Here is a 22,105-nt window from a genome sequence, read left to right as displayed (position 1 = left end):
GAAACACCATCCCTGATGATACCACTGCACACCTAGTTTCAGAGCTCTGCGACTTTATCCTCACCCACAACTACTTTAGTTTCAGAGACAATTTGTATCTTCAAGTCAGTGGCACAGCCGCGGGCACCCGCATGGCACCACAATATGCCAAAGTCTTTATGGTTGACCTTGAACAACATTTCCTCAGCTCTTGCCCCTAGTACCCTTACTCTACTTATGCTACATTGATGACATCTTCATCATATGGATCCATGGGAAAGAGACCCTTGAAGAATTTCACAGGGATTTCAACAACTTCCACCCACTATCAACCACTGCCTGGATCAATCCACGTGAGAGATCTACTTCTTTGACACTACAGTACAATTAAATGCTAGACAAATTTTCACCACCCTATACCAGAAGTCTACTGACCGCTACACTTACTTTCATTATGGATGGCCCATTCATGGACGGCCCATACATACAGGCAGATTTGGCAGTCGCCTAGGGCGCCGCATTAAATGGGGTGCCCAATGATGATGCACTGCCATTGAGGGCTTTGGATTCAGGGTTGCCGATCGAGCATTCCACCTAGGGCTCCAGTTGCCAGCAGCTTGTCTCGGAGGCAGAGGTGCTGATCGCACATTCCGCCTGGGGCGCCAGTTGCCGGCAGCTCGTCTCAGGCCACCCCTGACTTTCATGCCTTTAGCTTCTATCCCAGACCCATTTCTCAATCTATTGTTTACAAGCAAGCCCTAAGATACAACCAGATTTGCTCCAATCCCACAGAGAGAGACAAACACTTACAAGATCTATACAGAGCATTCTTAAAACTGAAATACCCACCCAGAAAAGTGAAAAAACAGATCAATAGAGCCAAAAGAGTACCCAGACATGAACTACTTCAAGACAGGCCCAGAAGAGAAAACAGAATTCCACTTGTCTTCACCTACAGCCCTCAACTTAAACCCCTCCAAAGCATTATCAACAATCTACAACCTATCCTGGAAAATGACCCCTCACTCTCAGAGGCCTTGGGGAAAGGCCAATCCTCACTTACAGTCAACCCCGTAACCTCAAAGAAATTATTTCCAGTAACCACGCAACACACCTCCACCATAATTATCCAGGAACCCAACCCAACCCTGCAATCAGCCCTTATGCCAACTCTGCCCATACATCTACACAAGCGATTTCATCACTGGACCCAACATCATCAGCCTCTACATTAGGGGCTCACTTAACTGCACATCCATGAATGTGATTTATGCCATCAAATGCCAGCAATGCCCTACTGCCATGGCTATTGGCCAAACTGGACAGTCTCTATGGGAAAGAATGAATGGACAGAAATCAGATATCCAGAAAGGCAACACACAGAAACCCATTAGCCTGTCCGGGCACTCATTAATGGATCTCCAAGTAACCATGTTGTTTCAGGCCAATTCCACAAGCCAAATACATAAGGAATGGTTGGAACTTAACTTCATTTACAAGTTTGATTCTTATCAGAATGGAATGAACAGAGATATTGGCTGGCTCGCACACTACCTTCCACATCCTAATGACTTAACCAACCAACCAACCGAGGTGCTAACTGATCTTATCAGCCTCTTGTAACTTGAACACTCTATCTGGCCCACGAAAGCTCATCATCTAATAAACCATCATGTTAGTCTTTAAAGTGCTACATTGTCCTACATTTTACTCTATCCACTGTCTTTTTCCCCTCCTTCCCTCCTTTATCCCCCACTTCCCTTATTTATTCTTGGATCTGGACTTTTAATACTCCATTCATCTGAAGAAGTGGGTTTTGCCCACGAAAGCTTATACCACCATCTACATGTTCTGTTAGTCTTTAAGGTGCTACTAGACTATTCATTGTTTTTTAAGTTTTTCTAGTTACAGACTAACTCAGCTACCCCTCTGAAGCTTTTAATAAATCAGTTTTCTTAAATGCAAAGCTTGTTTTGATAAATGTTTGTCTTTTGTATGCAGTCTTTTAAGGTAGTTTAATTTAATAATAATATTAATATTAATATTAAAACAACTGTTCATTTGTACAACTTTATTTGCAATTGAATTTCTATCCAAATGTAGCTTGACATAAATAATAATTAAAAAGTTAACAATCATCTGGTAATTAAGAAATTAATCATTTACCATTTTCTAACAATAAAAAAGTAAAAAATAAGAATCTGAATATATGTCAGTTATGCTATGCACTTATTTAAATAAATGTGACTTGACAGAGTGCATCATCCTGGTTAGCACAAAGAGGCATACATTTTTAGTGTAAAAGCTATATTTAGTTGCAAATCAACATGTTTAGGTGCAAATCAAATGAGAATCAACCTTTCTTTAGGAAAATAACTAAAAAGTACAAATCCAAAACACAATTAAAACTGATGAGTTGAATTAAGGTTTCCTGCTTGCTAATTTAAATCATGATTAAAATTGGTTATTTCCCAGATGTTTTGATTTAAATCAATCTGCCTTGTAAGCACAAAGTTTGTTGGGGGCTGAAGATTAGGGAATTACTAAACTTGAGAAACCATCCAAGTTAGGATTGAGATCTGGGATTTGGAAAATCAATGAAAAACAGTGAAAAACAGTCAAAAAAGGGAGGGGGGAGACCTTAAAAAAGTAAAGTATGAGGAAAAGGGGTAAATCACAGAGATAAGAAACAACAACAAAATGATCAGCAAGGCAGGGACTGCAAGTACCTGTGATGGCTTGGACCTGAGGACTTGTTACTGAAAATAGCAACTTGGAATCTGTACTCTATCCTGCATCCGTGCTGGAGACAAAGGTTCCTTAGATTTTCAAAGGACATGTTTTAGATTTAATAGGGATCCAGAAAACAAGATTATGTTCCAGGAATGATGTTTTGGTTGCTCAAAGGACTTGAAGGAGGGGCCAGTCCTTCTGGTGTGCTGAGCCTGCTACTTATGATGAAGTACGAGTCAGATTTATATGATTGCAATATTGGAGCAGAGAGTTGCAGAAATGCAACCAGGAATGGAGTTGTTTGTTGAGGGCATCAGATATCACTGTGTCATCATTTATAGCCCATAGCATCAGAAGCTGAGGAAAAGATTTTTTCATGGAGGTTACTTCTTTCTTATTACTAACTCAACAGCTAGATTTTGTGTGTTTATGTGTGGAGGGTAAAGGTATATTTTAACAGTTTTCCTGTAGTGACCATCAGACAAAATCATCTAAAGGCTTAAGGACTGATTAAATTTATTTACAAGCGGTATCAGTCATCACAGAGTTGCAAAATGTTTTGGGCATTTGCCTTTAAGACGCACTGGGCCTTTTACATTCTTTTAGAAGGGAATCAAGTAGTTGATTGGACAAGGTGAATGTGAATGCTACTTACACAACTGCCAAATGCGGCCTCTGGAGTTCTTCAACCACTATGCGGCTCAAGTTGAATGGGACAGGAACTTTTGGCTGAGGTTGCTGGATAATAAATACTTCTAGTACTTAACAAGGCCATTGATAATTAGAACGACTGAAGGCATCTTTATGGAACAAGAAGCTGACAGGAGTTTTATGTATCCTAGATGAACTGGTGTAATTGACCAAGTTCAACATGATGTTTTCTCTATGTCCTTTTCAGAATGTCAGTATATAACTAATTCTAGGGGTTGTTCAGGATTGCAGAGTCATTTGAGACATCAGAGTCAACCACAAGCTAGAGAACATGTAGACAAGAAAGAAGTGATTTAATATCAGAGGAGAAACCTGAAATCAGATACATTTGAAAAGGACTTCAGGACAAAAGGCAGGGCAACATTCTCTGATGTGTACTGGATGTAAGGAAAGAATGCAGTGGGAATTACAGCATCCTAGTATGACAGGTCTGTATGGACCTGCAGCTGTACTGATGTACAGTAGTTACAGTGAGCTCATTCAGAGACAAAACATTCCTCCTTTTTCAGCAGCAGCAAGTTGTTGAATAGTGTGACCGTGCATTACACATTCTTTATGCTTATGAATATGCATAACTAGAAATGGTTTATGCAAAAAATTCTGGGTAAGGTAATATTTGAAAAGTTATAATCTGCTGAATGTGTATATTCTATTTGTATGCAGGTACCATATCTGTATATGAAATTAGGAATGCTGACTGTAGATGTATTATCAGTATGTTCATGTTGGGAAAAGCCTATTACCAGCCCATCAGGAACAACAATGAAGAAGCCACACTCAGAGTTAATAGTCCATTAGCAAGATACAATTGAAGAGGAGGAAAACTGTCTTCCTGCCGTTTTGCTATTTTGATACTGACTCCTGGACTCTGGGGTGCTACAAAGACATGTGACCCTATCACCTGATGTTGAAATCTATCTTGAATTTTGTACTTTTTCACAGGAGTGTAAGGGAACCAAACAAAGGCTTCCCACCCTAGGGAAATTCTATATAAGGCAAGGAAAGTAAACAATGATTGTCTTCAGCTGGCTTTTACCGACTGCCTTTCCCTCCCAAGAAGATACTTTGAAAGCATCTAGAAACAAAAGGATTGTAACAACAATGATGAAGGAGAAGTGATGTACTTAGGTCAGAAAGGATATCACTGTCCTAAGACTTTACCTGAAATAACAACTAAGGAAATTATTATTTGTAATGCATTTTCTTAGGGCAGGGGTGGGCAAATTCCAGCCTGCAGGGTTAGTCCCTGGCAGGCCCCCACCTCCACGTTTACCTGTGCATCTGCAGGTGTCAGATGATCACAGCTCTGGTTGGCTGTCAATCACCATTCATGGCCAATGAGAGTGGCAGGAAGCAGCTTCTGGTCCACAACACTTCCTGCCACTCCCATTGGATGCAAATGGTGATTCGTGGAGGTGCAGGTAAACATAGCGGCAGTGGCTCGCCAGGAACTAACACTATGGGTTGCCGGTTTTTTATTTCCCACCCCTGTCTTAGTGTATTAGGCTTAGCATTGTATTTTATTTTGTTTAGTAACCCACATTTTTCTGTCTGTAGTCTCTTATGATCACTTACATACTCCCTTTTATACTTAGTAAAATCACTTTTGTTTTTTAGTAAACCCAGTGTAAATAATTGTTACCCGGAGGAGGAAGCAGCCATGCATCTGTCTCCTTACATAAGAAAGATGGTGGACAATATGAACTTATTCTGTTTACAACTGAGGCTGTGCATTTGGGTGCTGTGGTAAGTCCCTTTAACCAAGCCTTCCCAGAGCTGATCTAATGTCAGTACCTGTATTACTCTGCTGTGGGCTGTGACCCCCATCTCTCTGCTAGTGCTGGAGGAGGCTGGAGGATGGTTCAGCAGGACAGGATGGTGAGGTATCCCAAAGGACAGGTAGGAAAGCTCAGTTGTGTTTTCAGCACATCAAGTGATAGTCACAAAGAGTAACTGACTAGTATTTGAGGTTTTCCAGTTTTGACAGATAAGAAATGGTACTGGCTTGTGTGGCTAACAGGGGAGATGGAAGTTCCTACAGCTATGTTGTCAGTAAAAAAGGAAACCCCTCCTCCCTCAGGGGCTGATGCATAGATGGCAAAATCAGAGATTTGTGGATCAGAGATTTATGGGCTTCCAGGGGCTTTCACTCATGCCTTGACTGAAGGCAAGTTAAAATCTTCCTTTTATGAAGGCCCTTTCCCCCAGCCCAGAAAAGGGGAATTTGAAAGATATCAGTAATTGGAGGTCTACTGTCCTTTTGAACATAGATTACAAGTTTTTGGCTTCCATTTTAGTCAAGAGTTTGGTGAAAATATCAGGGCAATTATTACATCCCAAACTGTTACTCAATTAAAGATTGCAAACATTCTGTATAATTTGCAGAAAATATTTGAAATTGGGATGTGGATAAAATGGGAGGGTAATATTTGGTGTTAGATCAGGCTAAAGCTTTCAGTAAAATAAACCTACCTTACTTATGGCTGGTCCTGTTCAATACTGTATTACCCTGCAATTTATTAAATGGCTGCATATCTTGTATTTCATGCACTATGCTTTCCTACTAAAAGGGTGGAAGAGAGAGGTGATGCAGGTCCCTTCTGAAGTAAAACAAGCAAAAATCTTTAACTTGGCTAATCCTCGATTCAAGTGAGATTGTGAAGGATTCTTATTGTTCCAAGTTTCTCTACAGAGGTCAATGCTGAGAATGTATTGATCTACAGGAAGAAGAAAAATGTTACAGTAGTCCAGAAATATTAGAGCAGCGCTTTTAGAAGTGAATACACACAAACACTGAGCTTTTCAAGGCACAATTCTAAATTAATACATGGTAAACTTTCAGCTAAATTGAACTTACTAAAAAGTGATTAACAGTCAGCAAATCATATGTTCTTTGTGTGTTTTTAGTTCTGAAAATAAAATCAACAAACTTAAATTTCAGAACAAATTGATTTTGATGCTTTCTTTCCATTGGCTATTCTGAGAACTTCATTAATAGTGGATTCTTTATTATCAAGATCTTTTTAGTATAAAATTAATCCTCCTAAAGCTGCTAAGAGCAACTCCTTGGACCGAAAGACTTGTCAAATTCAGTATTACAGCTGCAACTTCTAAGACATTTAAATAAATTTTAAAATTAGTTGCCTTTTAAGTAACACACAAATAGCAAATCCAAGTAAGAACTAGTCAACAAGCAAAATGTGCCAGCAGCTAGATGACAGAGCAATGAGCTGCCATGAAAAAGGCACACAGCCAGCTTCACGTCCCAACCACCATCAAGAGCTGAGAACAGCAGAGAGTTACATTTTATTCCAAAGGAAAGGTGAGCTTTGTGCACTTAACAGCCAACCTTCTCACCAACTGGTGAGCACAAGATTTACCAGCCAGTGGAAAAGAATAATAATTTGTATATAATGTAGCATTTTTCAATTGCAGATGACAACATTTTACAAAGCTGGGTAAGCAGTTTTAAAACTACATACTGTATTATAATTTGAGATCCTACTCAAGGGGGAGGCATAGAAGGAAGAGAATTTATGTAGAGAAGACATCAAATTTAATTGTTTTACTGATATCTACTTTTGTATTAAATAAGATCCAGAAAGCTACTGATAATGCAGATTTTTAAGATTTGGAAATGACATGGAGAAAGACAATTCAGACTCGGGGGAAAAAAGCAATGTTCCTTCCTATCTATCAGAGTAAAGACAACTAGTATCATCACCTATTATTTCATTTAGGGAAAAATCCACTGCTATGCAGAGAATACCAGATAGGCCTGTTCTAATCTAGTGCAGTGTGAATTTCACCTTTAGGACATATCTGCACTGCAAAAAGGTGTGTTCTTAACATACTGTAGTTTAAATAGCAGTGAAGACATAACAACTCAGTTTTTAACTAGTGTTCCACACAAGGGTGGCTAAAGGGCTTTACTGGACCTCCTAACCTGACTTAAAAACCAAGTTGCTATATCTTCACTGCTATTTTAACCTGATTTAGCCAACTCTGGTTATCTAACCCAAGTTAAAACACTTTTTTTGGTGTGGACACACATAACCCTAAATCAGCATTTCCCAAACTATGGGCTGCGGCCCAGTACCAGGCCGTGGGAAAAAAATACCAGGCCTCAGCGTGGCTGCCGGGAGGGGAGCGGGATGGGCTGGGAGGAGGTGCGTATGGGGGGGGGGGGGGAACGGCCACTGGGAAGCAGGATTCGGGTCAATGGGGCTGTCCGACGGAGAGCGGGGGGTGGGCAGACGGCCGCCGGAAGCAGGGCTGGACGGGGGCATCGGGGCTGGCCATGGGGGGGATCGGGAGGAGAAGCGGGGGAGAACCAGTCAGGGGCAGCGGGGCTGGATGGGGGAGATTGGTAGGGTGCAGGGGGGAACCGGCCACTGGAAGCAGGGCTGGATGGGGGAGATTGGGAGGAGAAGCGCGGGGGGTGGGCGGGGAGAGCCAGCAGGAAGCGGGACTGACCCGGGCACACAAGTGACTCCGGCCCCGAGGATTCCATTTGTCTCTCCCCCCCCCCCGCAAATACCCTCCCTCGAGTAGTTGCGAACTGCTGGCTAGTAGCCACACTCATGCAGCGTGAGCACATCCGCCAGCTAGGCAGTTTGCAGCTACAGACTGATACACCTAATAATAATAAAGCTTACCTAATTAGAAAATACTGGTCATTTTAAATGTCCGGTATTTTCTCAGTTTGTTTCCTGGACAGAACCCTCAAATACCAGACTGTCCGGTACAAAACCAGACACCTGGTAACCCTACCCTTCCTTGCATTCTCCCTCTTAACCTGATACCCTAACCCCAATTTGCTCCTGCTCCCACCTCCTGGTGTGCCGTGTGGCACTGGGTGAATGTATTCATTTTTAATTCTTTTTTTTTATATGCATTTATATTTTTGGGCTGCAAAAAACAGTACTGAAAAAAACTAGATTCCAATTAAAATAAAAAGTTTGGAAACCCTGGGTCTAGCCAGATTTCTATCCATCTTGCAGTCCATTAATCCAATGCATATTCCCTTAACTTGCTGGCAAGAATATTGTGGGTAACCGTATCAAAAGCTTTGCTAAAGCTGACACTGGAGGCTTTGGAAGGACCAGAAACAATGTATTTGAATACTCATCATTTGCTTAATGAATATGCAAATGAATGTTACTGGTCCTCCAAAAGCTCGTGAATGGATTTACTGGTCCCCATGTCAAAAAGTTTGGGTAACCTGCCCTAAGTGAATGAAACAAAACTGTTAGCTTCTCTCCCACTCTTTTAAGTCTCTGTTCAGACAAAATCTGATGTGTACCAAAGTTCATGCCACATAGTTTCATATCAACCAGTGGCTTAGTAAACCAGAAATTGTCTAGGATTGAACAGGGAGAAGGTTAGAGCAGGGGTCTCCAACCTTTTTAAGAATGTGATCACTTTTTTTAATTTAAGAGCAATCCAGGATCTACCTCAAACCCCAACACCCTTGCTCTTCATGCCCCTTCTCTGTGGCCCTGCCCCTACTCACTCTATCCTCACTCACATTTATCAGGCTGGGGGCAGACGGTTGGGGTTTGGGGCAGGGGGATGCGGTCTCTGGTCTTGGGCTAAAGGATTTGGAGCATGGAGGGGTTCTGAGCTGAGCCTGGCAGTGAATTGATGTGCAGGAGGGAGTTCATGGTGCCGGCTCTAGGAGGGAGTTTGGGTACAGGAGGACTCAGGACTAGGGCAGGGGTTTAAGTTGCAGGAGGGGTTCAGGTCTGGGGCCAGCATTCGGAATGCAGGCTCCAACTGGGCACCATTTACCACAGTTGGCTTTTGGGTGGTGGTACAGGGAGCTAAGACAGGTTTACCTCTACCCTGGCCTCACACCACTTCCTAAAGCAGCCAGCAAACTCTCTCCATCCCTGCCCCACCTCTGCTCTGTGGAGATGAGATACAGGGTGAGGAGAAGGGCACCCTGATACCAGCACCCCCCTCCTCTTCTTTCCATGCTCCGGGGGTGGAGGCAGCTCCAAGGCAGAGGGCAGGAGCAGCACGGCAGTGCTGAGAGGGGCAGATGAAGATCCAGAACTTGATAGCTTCCTAGCCAAACCTGTCAGGATCACCTGTCAGAGGTTCCAAGATCCAGCAGCGGATCCCGATCTACTGGTCGGTGACCACTGGGTTAGAGGGTAAGTCTGTTTTATGCTCTGCCCTGGGAATGCAAAGGAGAGTGGAGACTGCCTGAAATTCTCCCCTTCCTCCCTTGCCTTCAAAGAACAACATTCTAGGGACAAAACCTCCACACAGGGCTACTGAAGCAATTTATGTTAAGCTATTTTATGGGGCTCTTGTGAAGGTAGGAGAATGACATGATAGCTGGGAACTTCATTTTGCTTCTTCCTGCAAACAGACACCCACTAATACAAAACAGCTCCTCTCTGTTATCTAACAGATAATGTTTCTGTAAAGTACTGAATTACCAAAAATCATCATAAATATGTGGGCTGTGTCTACACTGGCAAGTTATTCCAGAAAATCAGCCTTTTTTCCGGAAAAACTTGCCAGCTGTCTACACTGGCCGCTTGAATTTCCGGGAAAGCACTGACGATCTAATGTAAAATCATCAGTGCTTTTCCGGAAAAACTATGCTGCTCCTGTTCGGGCAAAAGTCTTTTTCCGGAAAACTGTTCCGGAAAAGGGCCAGTGTAGACAGCACAGTAGTGTTTTCCGCAAAAAAAACTCGATCGCAAAAATGACGATCGGTGCTTTTTTGCGGAAAAGCGCGTCTAGATTGGCCACGGACGCTTTTCCGGAAACAGTGCTTTTCGGGAAAAGCGTCCTGCCAATCTAGACGCGCTTTTCCGGAAATGCTTTTAACGGAAAACCTTTTCCGTTAAAAGCATTTCTGGAAAATCATGCCAGCGTAGACATAGCCTTGGGGTTTTTTTTACTTCCTTGAATTATATTCCATAGTATGGTCACTAGTAGAAAACCTGATGTTCATAGAAGCAGTTGTCATTACACTGCAAATACTATCCACTAAGTGATAAAGAGGCAATGTCAACATTTAATTTAAAAAAACAATAGTTCCATGAACAAAGTTTACCTATTAAAGTTATCCATGACAAGAGTAAAGAGAAAATATTTTGTTTGCTCTTTCAATTTGTTTACTTTACACCTCTGATAGCACTTTCTATTTAACCATTTCATCACTGTCAGATTATCCAATTGCTTGTTAGCAACAGCTGTAAAATATTGACTCCTCGTTTGCGAGAGGAGTTTTAACTATTAGCATATCTGGCCTAGGGATGTTAAAATGCGGTAAAGTAGGTAACCGTGTAACCTTTAAAAATCTTAGCAGTTACACAGTTATACACTGCGGGCTCTGCAGTATAAAGCTTACATAAAGTTACACATTTCATTATGAAAAGGGGAGAGAAAACAGTTCAAAGAATAGAAGAATGTGGCAATAAAACACAGAAATTAGTAATATCTTGTCTGAAACTGAGACAAGAGAGTAAGATAAAAGATATTATCTCCCCCTCCATCTTCCTAATAGCTAGAGACCAATACAGCTATACAGTACCAACACTGAAACTATTTGCAATTCTCCTCTGAAATCTTACCAAGACAGACAAAAGGGAAAGTCAGTGAGAAAAATAAAATAGTTGGATAAGCTGTGTAAGAAATATAGTGTCTAGGAAGACAGAGAGCAGACAAAAGATAAAAGCTAAAAAGCTAAAAATTGAGAGCCAGAGAAAGAAACATAGAATAAGAAATATTCCTGAAGTGCTTCTAGTTCTCTTACCATATCAAGTGTATAATAAATGTTTGAACTGCTGCTCGACATCTGTTGTTTCAATATAAAAGTACTTATTTTACTTCAATGAATACATTCCTGCTTCTACAATCAGTTATGCTGAAGTATAATATGGTTCAGGGAGCATTTGCTTATTTTTGAGGTATTTATGGAATGCAGCATGACAATTTGTGGTCATAGCAAGGTCTACTACAATAGGGATTCTGATTAATCTACACCTAGCTACATTTATGTTTGATCATAACCGTTAACATACTATCTATGCTATACATAGTTATTCTTAACTAGCAGAGGAAAGGAAGCTATACAGTTCATAGATATCTATGAGTTTCAGCAAGCTAAGTTTTACAGTATTTCTTTTTTCCCTAGATATTAAAAGGAAGCATTTTCTTTTTACCCTAATAATGAAATGCTGTATCAATATAGAAATATTTTGTTCTATAGAGTACCTTTATAATAACAGATATACAGGAGCTTTACCATCATATTTGAAGGGCTAACATTAGCTTTCTGCTTAAGTGGGTCTCAATCGTCTGTTTTATCATGCATGTTTAAATAAGCTAATTCACTATGGTGATGAACGGAAGCAGCTAATAAGGATTGTCTTGTTCATGCGGTAAAATTGCAGCAGCTGTTTTTGTTTGACTGATGTAGTTTGAAAGAGCCCCCTGACGGTAAACCATAGAAAAAACAAGGGACGTTTCAATGTTCTCTCTATTACCAAAATTACTCACAGGATTATAACAGTCATAAAAGGAAATTGCTTTGACTACATGTAACTGCAAAAGATTTTTTCCATTGCATATTAAAGAGATGTACACGTTTAACTTTTCTTAAACCTACAAAAATCACTCCACTGAGTATTCAGCATAATATACTCTAATAAAGTTCTCTATCAAGCCAAAGTTCTATCACTGAAGATATTATTTATAAATCCCTTTCTAATAAACATTATTATAGCATCCACTATCAGAGTAAAATGTTGTAATTGTGAACTGAAGCAAGAGCTCTGTCAGGATAATCAACCTATGGTGAAGCTAGTAAAAGCGGTCCCATGGTGCTGGGAATGTCAATGATAATTTTTGATAAGATCTGAGGCCAGAAGAGATCATCATGATTATCTAGTATGGCCCCCTCCTTTAAATCATGAGCTAAAGACATCTGGTTCTAGAGAATCCACCATTTTCACTAGTTTAAACCTACAAGTGACCGTGCCCCATGCTACAGAGGAAGGCCAAAACAAAAACAAACAAAAATCTGACCTGGAGGGAAATCCGTCTCAACCTCACAATACAGGATATAGGATTTCCCTGAATTAATTCCTGTTTGTATTATAATATATCTTGCAGAAAAACATTCAATCTTGATTTAAAAATTGTTGTGAGTGCTTAGTATGTTTCAGAATCACATCTATTGAATACCTAATAAAGCAACCATTTGCCTTCACAGTTATCACATTCTATTTTAATAATGAATGTTTCAGTAATTTGACTTTAGGAATGATTTGGGGCTTTATCAGAATACAAGTTTTGAATGAATTTATCTCAGTCAGATTTGAGGGAGCTCAGGACATTTCAGACTGAAACTCTAATCAAGCAATTTTTTTGTCTTGAGAATATACTATACCTAACAGTGTTAAATTTGGTGAGACTTTTTCCTAGATAAAAGTGAGCGGAATCCTGGCCCAAATGATCTCACCAGAATTTTGCCATTGACATCAATAGGGCCAGGACTCCACTCTATAGATTTTTACTCTAGCTTAATACTTAACAGAAGTGATCAGAAACAGTACTCTTTGTTTGCTGAGTACTTATTTTAAAAAGTTTTCACTGTAAATTTAGTTAAATATTACGCTAGATTTTGAAATAATCTTCAGACTGGGACTACAAATTATAAGAAGCTAGTCAATAAGTATCCGACATTTTTCCCTAATAGAAAGGAGGTATGTTGCTTGACAAGTGTAACTGCATGAAAATAGCATTTTACAGCACTAAAAAAAGCTAAACAAATCTCAAGTAGAATCAGCAACTACATTTGACAGATCATAGAATCATAGGGCTGGAAAAGACCTCAGGAGGTTGAGTTCAAACCCCTGCCCAAAGCATGACCAACACCAACTAAATCATCCCATCCAGGGCTTTGTCAAGCCAGGATTTAAAACCCTCTAGGGATTCTACTACATCCCTAACCTATTCCAGTGCTTCACCACCCTCCTAGTAATACAACCTAGACGTCTCCCACTTCAGCTTGGGACCATTGGTCCTTGTTCTGCCATCTGTCACTACTGAAAACAGCCTTTCTTGATTCTCTTTGTAACCTTCCTTTAGGTAGTTAAAGGCTGCTACCAAATCTTCATTCTTCTCTTTTGTAGACTAAAGAAGCCCTCGCCCACATAGGTGCCTGGAGCACATGACCTAATAATTTTCGTTGCCCTCCCCTGGACCCTCTCCAATGTGTCCACGTCCTTTCTGTAATGGGAGGCCCAGAATTGGATGCAATACTCCAGATGTGACCTCACCATAAATAAAAGGATCTCACCTGCTGAATAAAGGGAAATAATCACTTAAGAACATAAGAATGGCCATACTGGGTCAGATCAACGATCCATCCAGCCCAGTATGCTGTCTGCTGACAGTGGCCAATACTAGACACTCCAGAGGGACGGAACACAACAGATAATCCTCACGTGATCCCTCCCCTATTATCCACCTCCAGAGAAACAGCTTCTAGGGACACCATTCCTACCCATCCTGGCTAATAGCCATTGATGGAGCCAACCTCCATCTATTTAGCTCTTTTTGAACCCTGTTAAGTCCTAGTCTTCAAAACAACCTTTAGCAAGGAGTTCCACAGACTGACTATGTGCTGAGTGAAGAAAAGCTTCCTTTTGTTTGTTTTAAAACCTGCTGCCTATTAATTTCATTTGGTGACCCCCTAGTTCTTGTATTGTGGGAATAGGTAAATAACTTTTCCTTATTCACTTTTTCCACACCAGTCATGATTTTATAGACCTCTATCATACCCCCCTTTAGTCTCCTCTTTTTTAAGCTGAAAAGCCCAAGTCTTTTTATACTCTCTTCATATGGGACCCGTTCTAAACTCCTAATCCTTTCTGTTGCCCTTTTCTGATTCCTAACATTCTATTTGCTTTTGTGACTGCCGCTGCACACTAAGTGGATGTTTTCAGAGTACTATCCACAATGACTCCAAGATCTATCTCTTGAGTAGCGGTAGCCAAATTAGTCCCCATTCTCTAGATCTGCTGGCAATGCTCCTCCTAATGCACCCTTATATACCGTTAGCCTTCTTGGCTACAAGGGCATACTGTTGACTCGTAACCAGCATCTTATCTACTGTAATCCCCAGGTTCTTTTTTACTGAACCTAGCCAGTTGGTCCCTAGCCTGTAACAGTGCTTGGGATTCTTCCGCCCTAAGTACAGGACTCTGCACTTGTCATTGTTGAACCTCATCAGATTTCTTTTGACCCAATCCTCCAATTTGTCTAGGTCACTCTGGACCCTATCCCAACCCTCCAACATATCTACCTTTCCCCCGAGCTTAGTGTTATCTGAAAACTTGCTGAGGCTTCAGTCCATCCCTCATTCAGGTCATTAATAAAGATGTTGAACAAAACAGATCCTAGAACAACCCCTTGACACTCCGCTTGATACCAATCGCCAACTAGACATCGAGCTGTTGATCACTACCCATTGAGCCTGATAATCTAGCCAACTTTCTATCCACCTTACAGTCCATTTTTCCAATCTATCTTTCCTTAACTTGCTGGCAAAAATACTGTAGAAGACCTATCAAAAGCTTTGCTAAAGTCAAGGCATATCACATCCACCAATTTTCCCTTGTCCACGGAGCCTGTTACCTTGTCATAGAAAGCTATCAGGTTAGTCAGGCACGACTTGCCATTGGTGAATCCATGTTGACTATTCCTGATTATGCTCCTCTCTTCCAGGTGCTGCAAAATGGATTCCCTCCATGATTTTTCTGGAGACTGAGGTGAGGCTGACCAGTTTGAGGTTCCCTGGATTATCCGTCTTCCTTTTTTTAAAGATGGGTACTACATTTGCCATCTACTCCTTTATTCTTTGTTTAATTAAATACATGCAGGCACAATAAATGTATTTTTTATTGTAGGATCACACAGAGTTTGAATGGAACACTCAGTAAAAATTAAGTCTTCACTGCATCATGCTTGGTCATAAAATCATTATCATCATCTGATACAATTTTAAACTACAGACCAGACTTTTTGAAGAGCATACAAAATAATTCATGAATACGAACAACAAACCCACTTTTAAAATAAAAAGTAGCAAAATCTGGTTGATCTTAATGCACCTGGAAAAATATAAACTTGAATTCCTGAGACGTAATGCTTTGGATAATTCATGTGGAGTGACTTTTTAATTATTTTATTTTGAGTATAATTGCTGAGCGCTGAAAGCACAAAAATGGAAATCTTCTTTTACCCCATTTTGCCCTAATAAGTTTCCAAAGAAAACACAAATATGGAATGGAAATGGATAGCATAGACAGCTGTTTCTTAGGTATCTTTAATATGTTTGTATAAGAAAATAATTTCAACATCTGCAGCACATCTAGAATCATTTCTTAAAATCAACCCTTTATAGCTAATGTACTCCCATGATATATTCCAGTACACAGTACAAATAATTAAGCTCACACTCCCCTGAGGAAAGAGATAACCCACACTAGGGTTGTCAGCAATCTAGAGTTGTGCTACTTCACAAGTTCAAGAAAAACTTTGATTTATATATTATAGTCATGTATTATTTAAACAGGGTTACCAGATGTCCTAATATTAAGGGCTTTGTTTTATATAAGCAAATATCGTCCCCCTCATCCCAATTTTTCACACTTGTTCTATGGTTACTATACCCAGATAATCTGAAGTGCTGGATTTCTTTAAATTTTGTCAATGCTCCTGTTTGGAAGCGATACTGCTACATAGAGAAATATTGATGAAACACACCAACAATTAAAAAAAGAGCAGTTCAGTGTGATAGTCTTTTTCCTGGGCATATACAATCTAAAGTGATTTAAGTTTAGTGGAACACTTGATTTCATTTCAAGTATGTCAACTATAATTTGCTTCCAAGACATATGAAATCAATTTAAAATTCTGATGTAGTAAAATACAAGTGGAAACTAACGGCAAAATAGACATATGTAATGTCTAAGTTCAAAAATAATTTCTAATACTAGGGAATATGTCACTAGTTGTATGTATAACGCAACTTGAAGATATACGCATATATAAAATGTGCTTATGGAAAAGAATACCAAAATTACTTTTAAAAAAATCCAGGTCATAATAGTGAGATCATTAGACTGCAAACTGTCAAAACCTGGACAAAGAAATGAAATAGTCTCATCTTGAATAATTTTTATATCTATATATTTTCATCTTTGCATAGTGAAACTTCCCTCAATTACTAGATTTGGTCTAAAGTTGAAATTGGTATAATTAAATAAACAATGTAGAGCCCTAATCCTGCAAAGCCTTATTTGTATGAAGTATTTCTACTGAAGTTAATAGGACTGCCCATGTCAGGAGAGACCTTGTAATGGTGCTAAGGATCCCACTCTAGTGAAAAAACTTCATCATCCATTTGATCATAACCCCTAGGAGTTACAAGGGGAAAGAAGGGGGGAATGAGGAGAAAATGGTTCTAGGAATTAAAAAAAATGCAAATTAGGAGTTCTTTATGCTTTTGATGGCATACTATTAAGATGAATTTTGCATAATTGATGTTAGTTACTGAACATATTGGTCTTGGTAATATGATGGAGGTCAGTATTACTGTTTTTTAGAAGATTTGAATACCTACACAATGCTAGTGTACTCCTTTCCCTCTCATCTTCCATTATCTGCTTGGCTTACAAAATTTTAAATCTGTTCTCTGCCTCTGAAATTCAGTTTCTGAATCACCATGTAATAGAAAATGCAACAACACACACTGGAAACTGTCGCAATTGCTAACACAATCTTAGTCACCAGCAGCCACCACAAGACAATTTGGCTGCTAGCAAATCCTGATTAATGACTTTTTCATTTTAGCGTCAAGGCAGCAATTTGAACCGCTCTTGCAATATTGGCTCTCCCGCTTCATAAACCTTATATGATCTACTAGTTTCCAAAAGCAACTAAAGATGGGGGGGGGGGGGGAGGTGACATATTAGAAGTATTTTATAACTTTTCAGTCATCATATTCCTACAGATTAGATCTGACTTTGTTACAGTGGGGGGAATAGTGTGTCTCTGGGTCTAGCTCCCTGATAGACATGAGCACAATAGGGCTTCTAAACAAGTGTTCAAGCCTTTATTCCATAAAGTAATTAGACACGTTAGTTTGTAATTGATTCCCCACCGCAAAGGGCGTATTTAAACTCTTATTATTATTATGAATAGTTGTAATTCATAGTACATAACGTGTCTAGTAAATCAAATGCAGCTGCATGAAAATGCCAATTGACTACATGATTTTGGTTGCCACAAAGGCACTCGGTGCGGGTTTCCGAAAAGCAATCCTCCAAATTCCCTGATCTCTATCTGGGATATAATTCCGACCTAGTCATCTCCCCTGTACCCACACTGCCCCTCCCTTTATCTCCCAGTTTAGGAAGATGGGAAGTCACTGGAGCTTCACCTTTTCCAAGTTGGTTCCATGAATAAGACACGCAACATGATGGCTTGGCCTTCGTTGGTTTTTGAAACAAGATGCAGACTGCAAAGAGCCAACAGGCAGCAGCACCCCAGCTCCGGGCAAGGGCAGCAGCATCTTGAGAATTCGCAATTTCTTGAGAAGCGTGCGAAGGAGCCGGCGAGCGCGCTGGGTGTGGACTGAGATACCACAGCTAGGGACATGGATCTCCTCCTTTTTCGCCAAATCCAAACTCCCCGCGAGCCCATTCTCTCTCTTCCCCGCCCCTCCCTTCACCTTAGCAGCCCCCGCGCAACCCTTGCAGCCCCTGAGCCAGCTCTCAGTTACCTCCGCACGCGGGGTAATAATCTCACACAGCCCGGCATCTCCCTAAGCCAGTGCCCCGGGACAAGTGCACATTGCTGTCCGCAGGAGCACAGCCGCCGCCGCCAGTGCAGCGCACCACGAAGAGGTAGAGGCGGCTTGGTTACACCAGCCCTTCCTCTGGCTTCATCCTCATAGCAACCCTTACAAGTATGGTCTGTTGAAACCCACCACCCTCGCTTGCAGCGCTTGCCTCCCTTGCAGGCAAAGACATCAAATGCACGCTGTCCCCGTGCCGTACATCAATTCTCCATTACAGCTCAGCGCCCCACTCTGCCCTACTGCATAAAAAATGCATCTGGGGGGGATGCCCCCCCCCGCTCCGCCGGCCAGTGTGTGACACACACAATTTACATGTTTTCCGTGTGTTCCAAACAGGCAGGGAGCGCGCGCGCGTTTTGTGTAAATGCTTCTTTTAACCGCAAATCCACCCTCAGTCCCAGTTCCACGCGCCAGCCTCCTGCATGGCTTCCACTTTTGCTCGCGGGGCTAAAAAAGCGCAACTGCCACCGTCCTTTCCTTCAGCGAGAAGAGCCGCAGCTGATGGTTTCGCACCTAGGGCCGCCGGCCAGCACCTTGCACACCCAGCGGCGGCAGCATCCCAAATCCGCTGCAGCCTCATCGGCGGGAGTGCTGGGACCCGAGAGTAGCGGCGACCAGCCACCCCAGCCGCAGCTGCTCAAACCCAACATCCCAGCGGTGCTCAGCAGCGGATGCGTCCTCCATGCAGTGCGATGAGAAAGACCGTCTCTTGTAGCCCTCAGGATGAGCAGCAACTCCATCCCTAGCACCTACAACAACCCTGCTAGCACCTGCTGCCGTTGCCCTCCTGAGGCACAGCTGCAGACGCCCACCCCACCTGATTGCAACCAAGCAGCTCCTGCTAAGACCAGCATGTCACAAGAGCCCCCTCCCCGACACCTCAACAGATTCCTCCACCCCCAACAGCCACACCGCCCCCACTATGCCAACAGGATTAGCTGCGCCCACAAAACAAGCCCAGCAGCAGCAGCTGTGCCCTCGCTCCCGAACACCCTCAGCAGCTGCATGTTTCATTGGTTTTAACAAGAGTCTCTCAGACTTTGCCGCCCAAGACTCACACTCAGCCCAGCCGTTTCACTTCTATCGTTTCATGCTTACCCCCCAAAGTCCTGCAAATCCTTGACCACTGTGCCCCCGGTCTCCTCGCCTGAAGCAGAGGCTACATGAGCCGGGGAGCGGCACTGTCCCCAGCCTGGGGCGCTCAGCAGCATGGCAGAAGACACCCATCATCGTGTCCTTACCTTTTTCAGCGCTGACATTCTAGTACATTATTGATTTAGAAGATGCCGGGTTGCATGTTGGGCTGGCGGGTCAAGGCAGGGGGAAGCCCGGGCAGGAGGCGGCGGTGGGAAAGAAGCGGCGTGGGTCTAGCATTCTCCCCCGCAGCGGTCACACACGCCGGGGCATTGCACCGCTTGCCAGTCCCCTCGCGCTAGCCATGCGCTGCTGCCGCCGGGGCTGCTGCTGCCGCTGCTGAGCTTGCAGCTGTCAAACCCCCGCTCTCCACACGGCTCGCGCGTTCTGCGCAGCCGCGCTCCCCGGGCCGGAGCCCGGCAGGCGCGGCGCAGGGCTGTCCGCACGCAGCCGCCATGCTGGGAAGGTCCGCCCTGCGTCCCAATGGGGGCCGCCCCTCCGCCGCTAGCGCCAATGGGCGCCGGCCCCAGCCGCCGGTGGGCGCGGCCGGCTGGAGAGGGAGAACAGGAACCGCGGCCGGCTGGGGCGCGCTGTCCGGGTCGGGTGCCGTGCGCGGCCGGAGCATGTCTGGCGGCAGGAGGCAAGGTGCGGCCGGGATCGCCGGGGCCACTTGTCTGCTCCGCGGCAGGGGTGGGGTTTGGGGCCGGCTGCGGCGCGACCGGGCCACGTTTCAAAAAGTTCCCGCGAGTGTCTCCCCTGCGCCGGCGAAACGCGCGTGGGTGGGGTCGAGCGGAGGCGGCTTCCCCACGCGCCGCTACAGTTAAGGGGGGCCGGGAGCTAACGCGTAGCAGGTGTCGGGGGGAGCCCCAGCGGCGAGGAGCCACGGAGCTAGGGAATACGGGGAGGAAGCTTGGGAGTTGTTACTGATGGGGCCCAGTCTCCCAAGAAGGAGCGGCTGGAGTGGGGGAGCGAGCCTGAAGCAGCCTGTGGCAAGGGAGCTGTCTTGGGTGAAGCCTGGTGGATGGGAGAGCCTGGGATGCCCTCAGTGCCTGTGAGGTTTTGGGTGGTCTGGATCACCACTGGTCTACCTCTTCCTTCCCAAAGTTCCTGTCCCGTACCTGGGACAGCATGCTGCTGCTTCATCTCTACTGCCAGCCGCTCCAGATGGGCTCCTAAAGAGCTAGCAGCACAACAGATCCTGGTAGCAGGGAGGAGAAATTATAGCCAAAAAACCCTCAGGTGACCCTGCTACATGACTGAAATCACAGGGAGGGATGCAGACAGGCATGGTAGGAGAGCTGCCTGTGTCTGTCTGCTTGTCTCTCCCGGAATGCAATATTTGTATTGTAGATGAACATGTGGCAGCCTCTGGGCACTCCAATTAATCGGCTTTGTGTCTTTAGAAAGAGCGTCTTGCAGGCTGGGAGTAGGGGGCAGGGATAGGCAAAAAGACATCAAAGCAAGGTCCTACCTGCCTCTTGCAGACCCTAAAGTTTGCAATGGTGTTGGAAGATTAGATGCTTGTGCCTGTGTTCTTGGGCAAAAGTTCTCTCTTTTGTTAGAACCTTTTTCTGCTGCTGCTTTTTGCCTCAGAAGTTGAGTTTCTGTTAAGATTGTGTAATGCTTCTATTCAACACGTTTCTAAATTAATCTTAACTGCACTTCACCCCAACAAACACACCCTCTCTATCACTATTGGATGAAACTTCAAATGTTTTTTGTTGGCCTGAAGATGAGTGTTTGTGCACAGATGCTTGTAGCTGTTTTATGCAGTTGGAATTATAACGTTTTGGGGGAAATACATGGTTTCCTGCTTGTGCAGTGTGACTGTTTTTGAGGTTATTTGCTGTGCGTGGTATTTTTTGTTCATCCAATTCTAAAAATATGAACTTTGAAAATTGAAGTTTTGTTTTTAAATAATCCCAACTGCACAGTGTCATTGCTAGGCTTCCAAAATAGTTGTTTCACAATTTTTTTATCAGTTTTAAAACAGTATGGAGTACAAACAGTAGATCATTTTATGTTGTAAACTGGGTGTATGCAGTGATGCAAAATAAACTTCTATATGCAGCTAGTTCAGACTTCACTCAGAGAGCTTGGAAGTTCTTTGAAGATCTTAAGCACTACACGCCTATCCCCTACAGAGCAAAGACTTCACAATTTTTGCAACTCAGATAACTATGGATTGTGTTTAGTTATTTGCAAAACAAAGCAGAAATTATATACATTTAATTAAGCGTCATGGATTCTGAAATGGTTTGTCAGAGGCTGGAGAGGGATGGCAGGAGACAAATCGCTTGATCATTGTCTTCGGTCTACCCTCTCTGGGGCACCTGGTGCTGGCCACTATCGGCAGACCGGATACTGAGGTAGATGGACCTTTGGTCTGATCCAGTACGGCCGTTCTTATGTTGAAATAGTCCATTAGAAAATCATGGAGATGAACTTCTTTGAGCTAGGAATGTCAATGTGTAAATAACTACATAATTAACTGATAAATTTGGGCTTTCCGGTTAAAGCTGTTGACTACATGCACTCCCCCTCTGCCGCCGCATCAGAGGCAGCGGGGGGGGGGGGGGGGGAGGTGATCAGGAGCCGGTGCTGGTGTCCATGAGGGAGCCAGCTTAAAAGCCGGGTCCCCACAAGTAC

At 43.0% G+C, this 22,105-nt stretch overlaps 2 protein-coding genes across 4 annotated transcripts in view; one reads left to right on the top strand and one right to left on the bottom strand.

Moving 5' to 3' along the window:
* The window catches only part of DLGAP2 (DLG associated protein 2), a 667,152-nt gene extending 647,319 nt beyond the window's left edge, over nucleotides 1–19,833 (bottom strand). The window contains exon 1 of the mRNA XM_075923575.1: nucleotides 19,564–19,833. The gene's annotated coding sequence lies outside the window, so the exon portion shown is untranslated. The remainder of the gene's footprint in view (nucleotides 1–19,563) is intronic.
* Nucleotides 19,834–19,952: 119 nt separating this feature from the next.
* ERICH1 (glutamate rich 1) overlaps nucleotides 19,953–22,105 on the top strand; it is a 175,867-nt gene continuing 173,714 nt past the window's right edge. For all 3 annotated transcript variants that reach the window (XM_025188602.2, XM_006130972.4, XM_014577454.3), the window contains exon 1: nucleotides 19,953–20,101. In XM_025188602.2, coding sequence (XP_025044387.2) covers nucleotides 20,080–20,101 — 22 coding nt within the window. In that variant the 5' untranslated portion in view covers nucleotides 19,953–20,079. The remainder of the gene's footprint in view (nucleotides 20,102–22,105) is intronic.

The sequence above is a fragment of the Pelodiscus sinensis genome, chromosome 3 (assembly GCF_049634645.1).
Source record: "Pelodiscus sinensis isolate JC-2024 chromosome 3, ASM4963464v1, whole genome shotgun sequence".
NCBI lineage: Eukaryota > Metazoa > Chordata > Testudines > Trionychidae > Pelodiscus > Pelodiscus sinensis.
The sequence above is the reverse complement of the archived record's forward strand: the minus strand, read 5'-3'. Positions and strand labels throughout refer to the sequence as shown.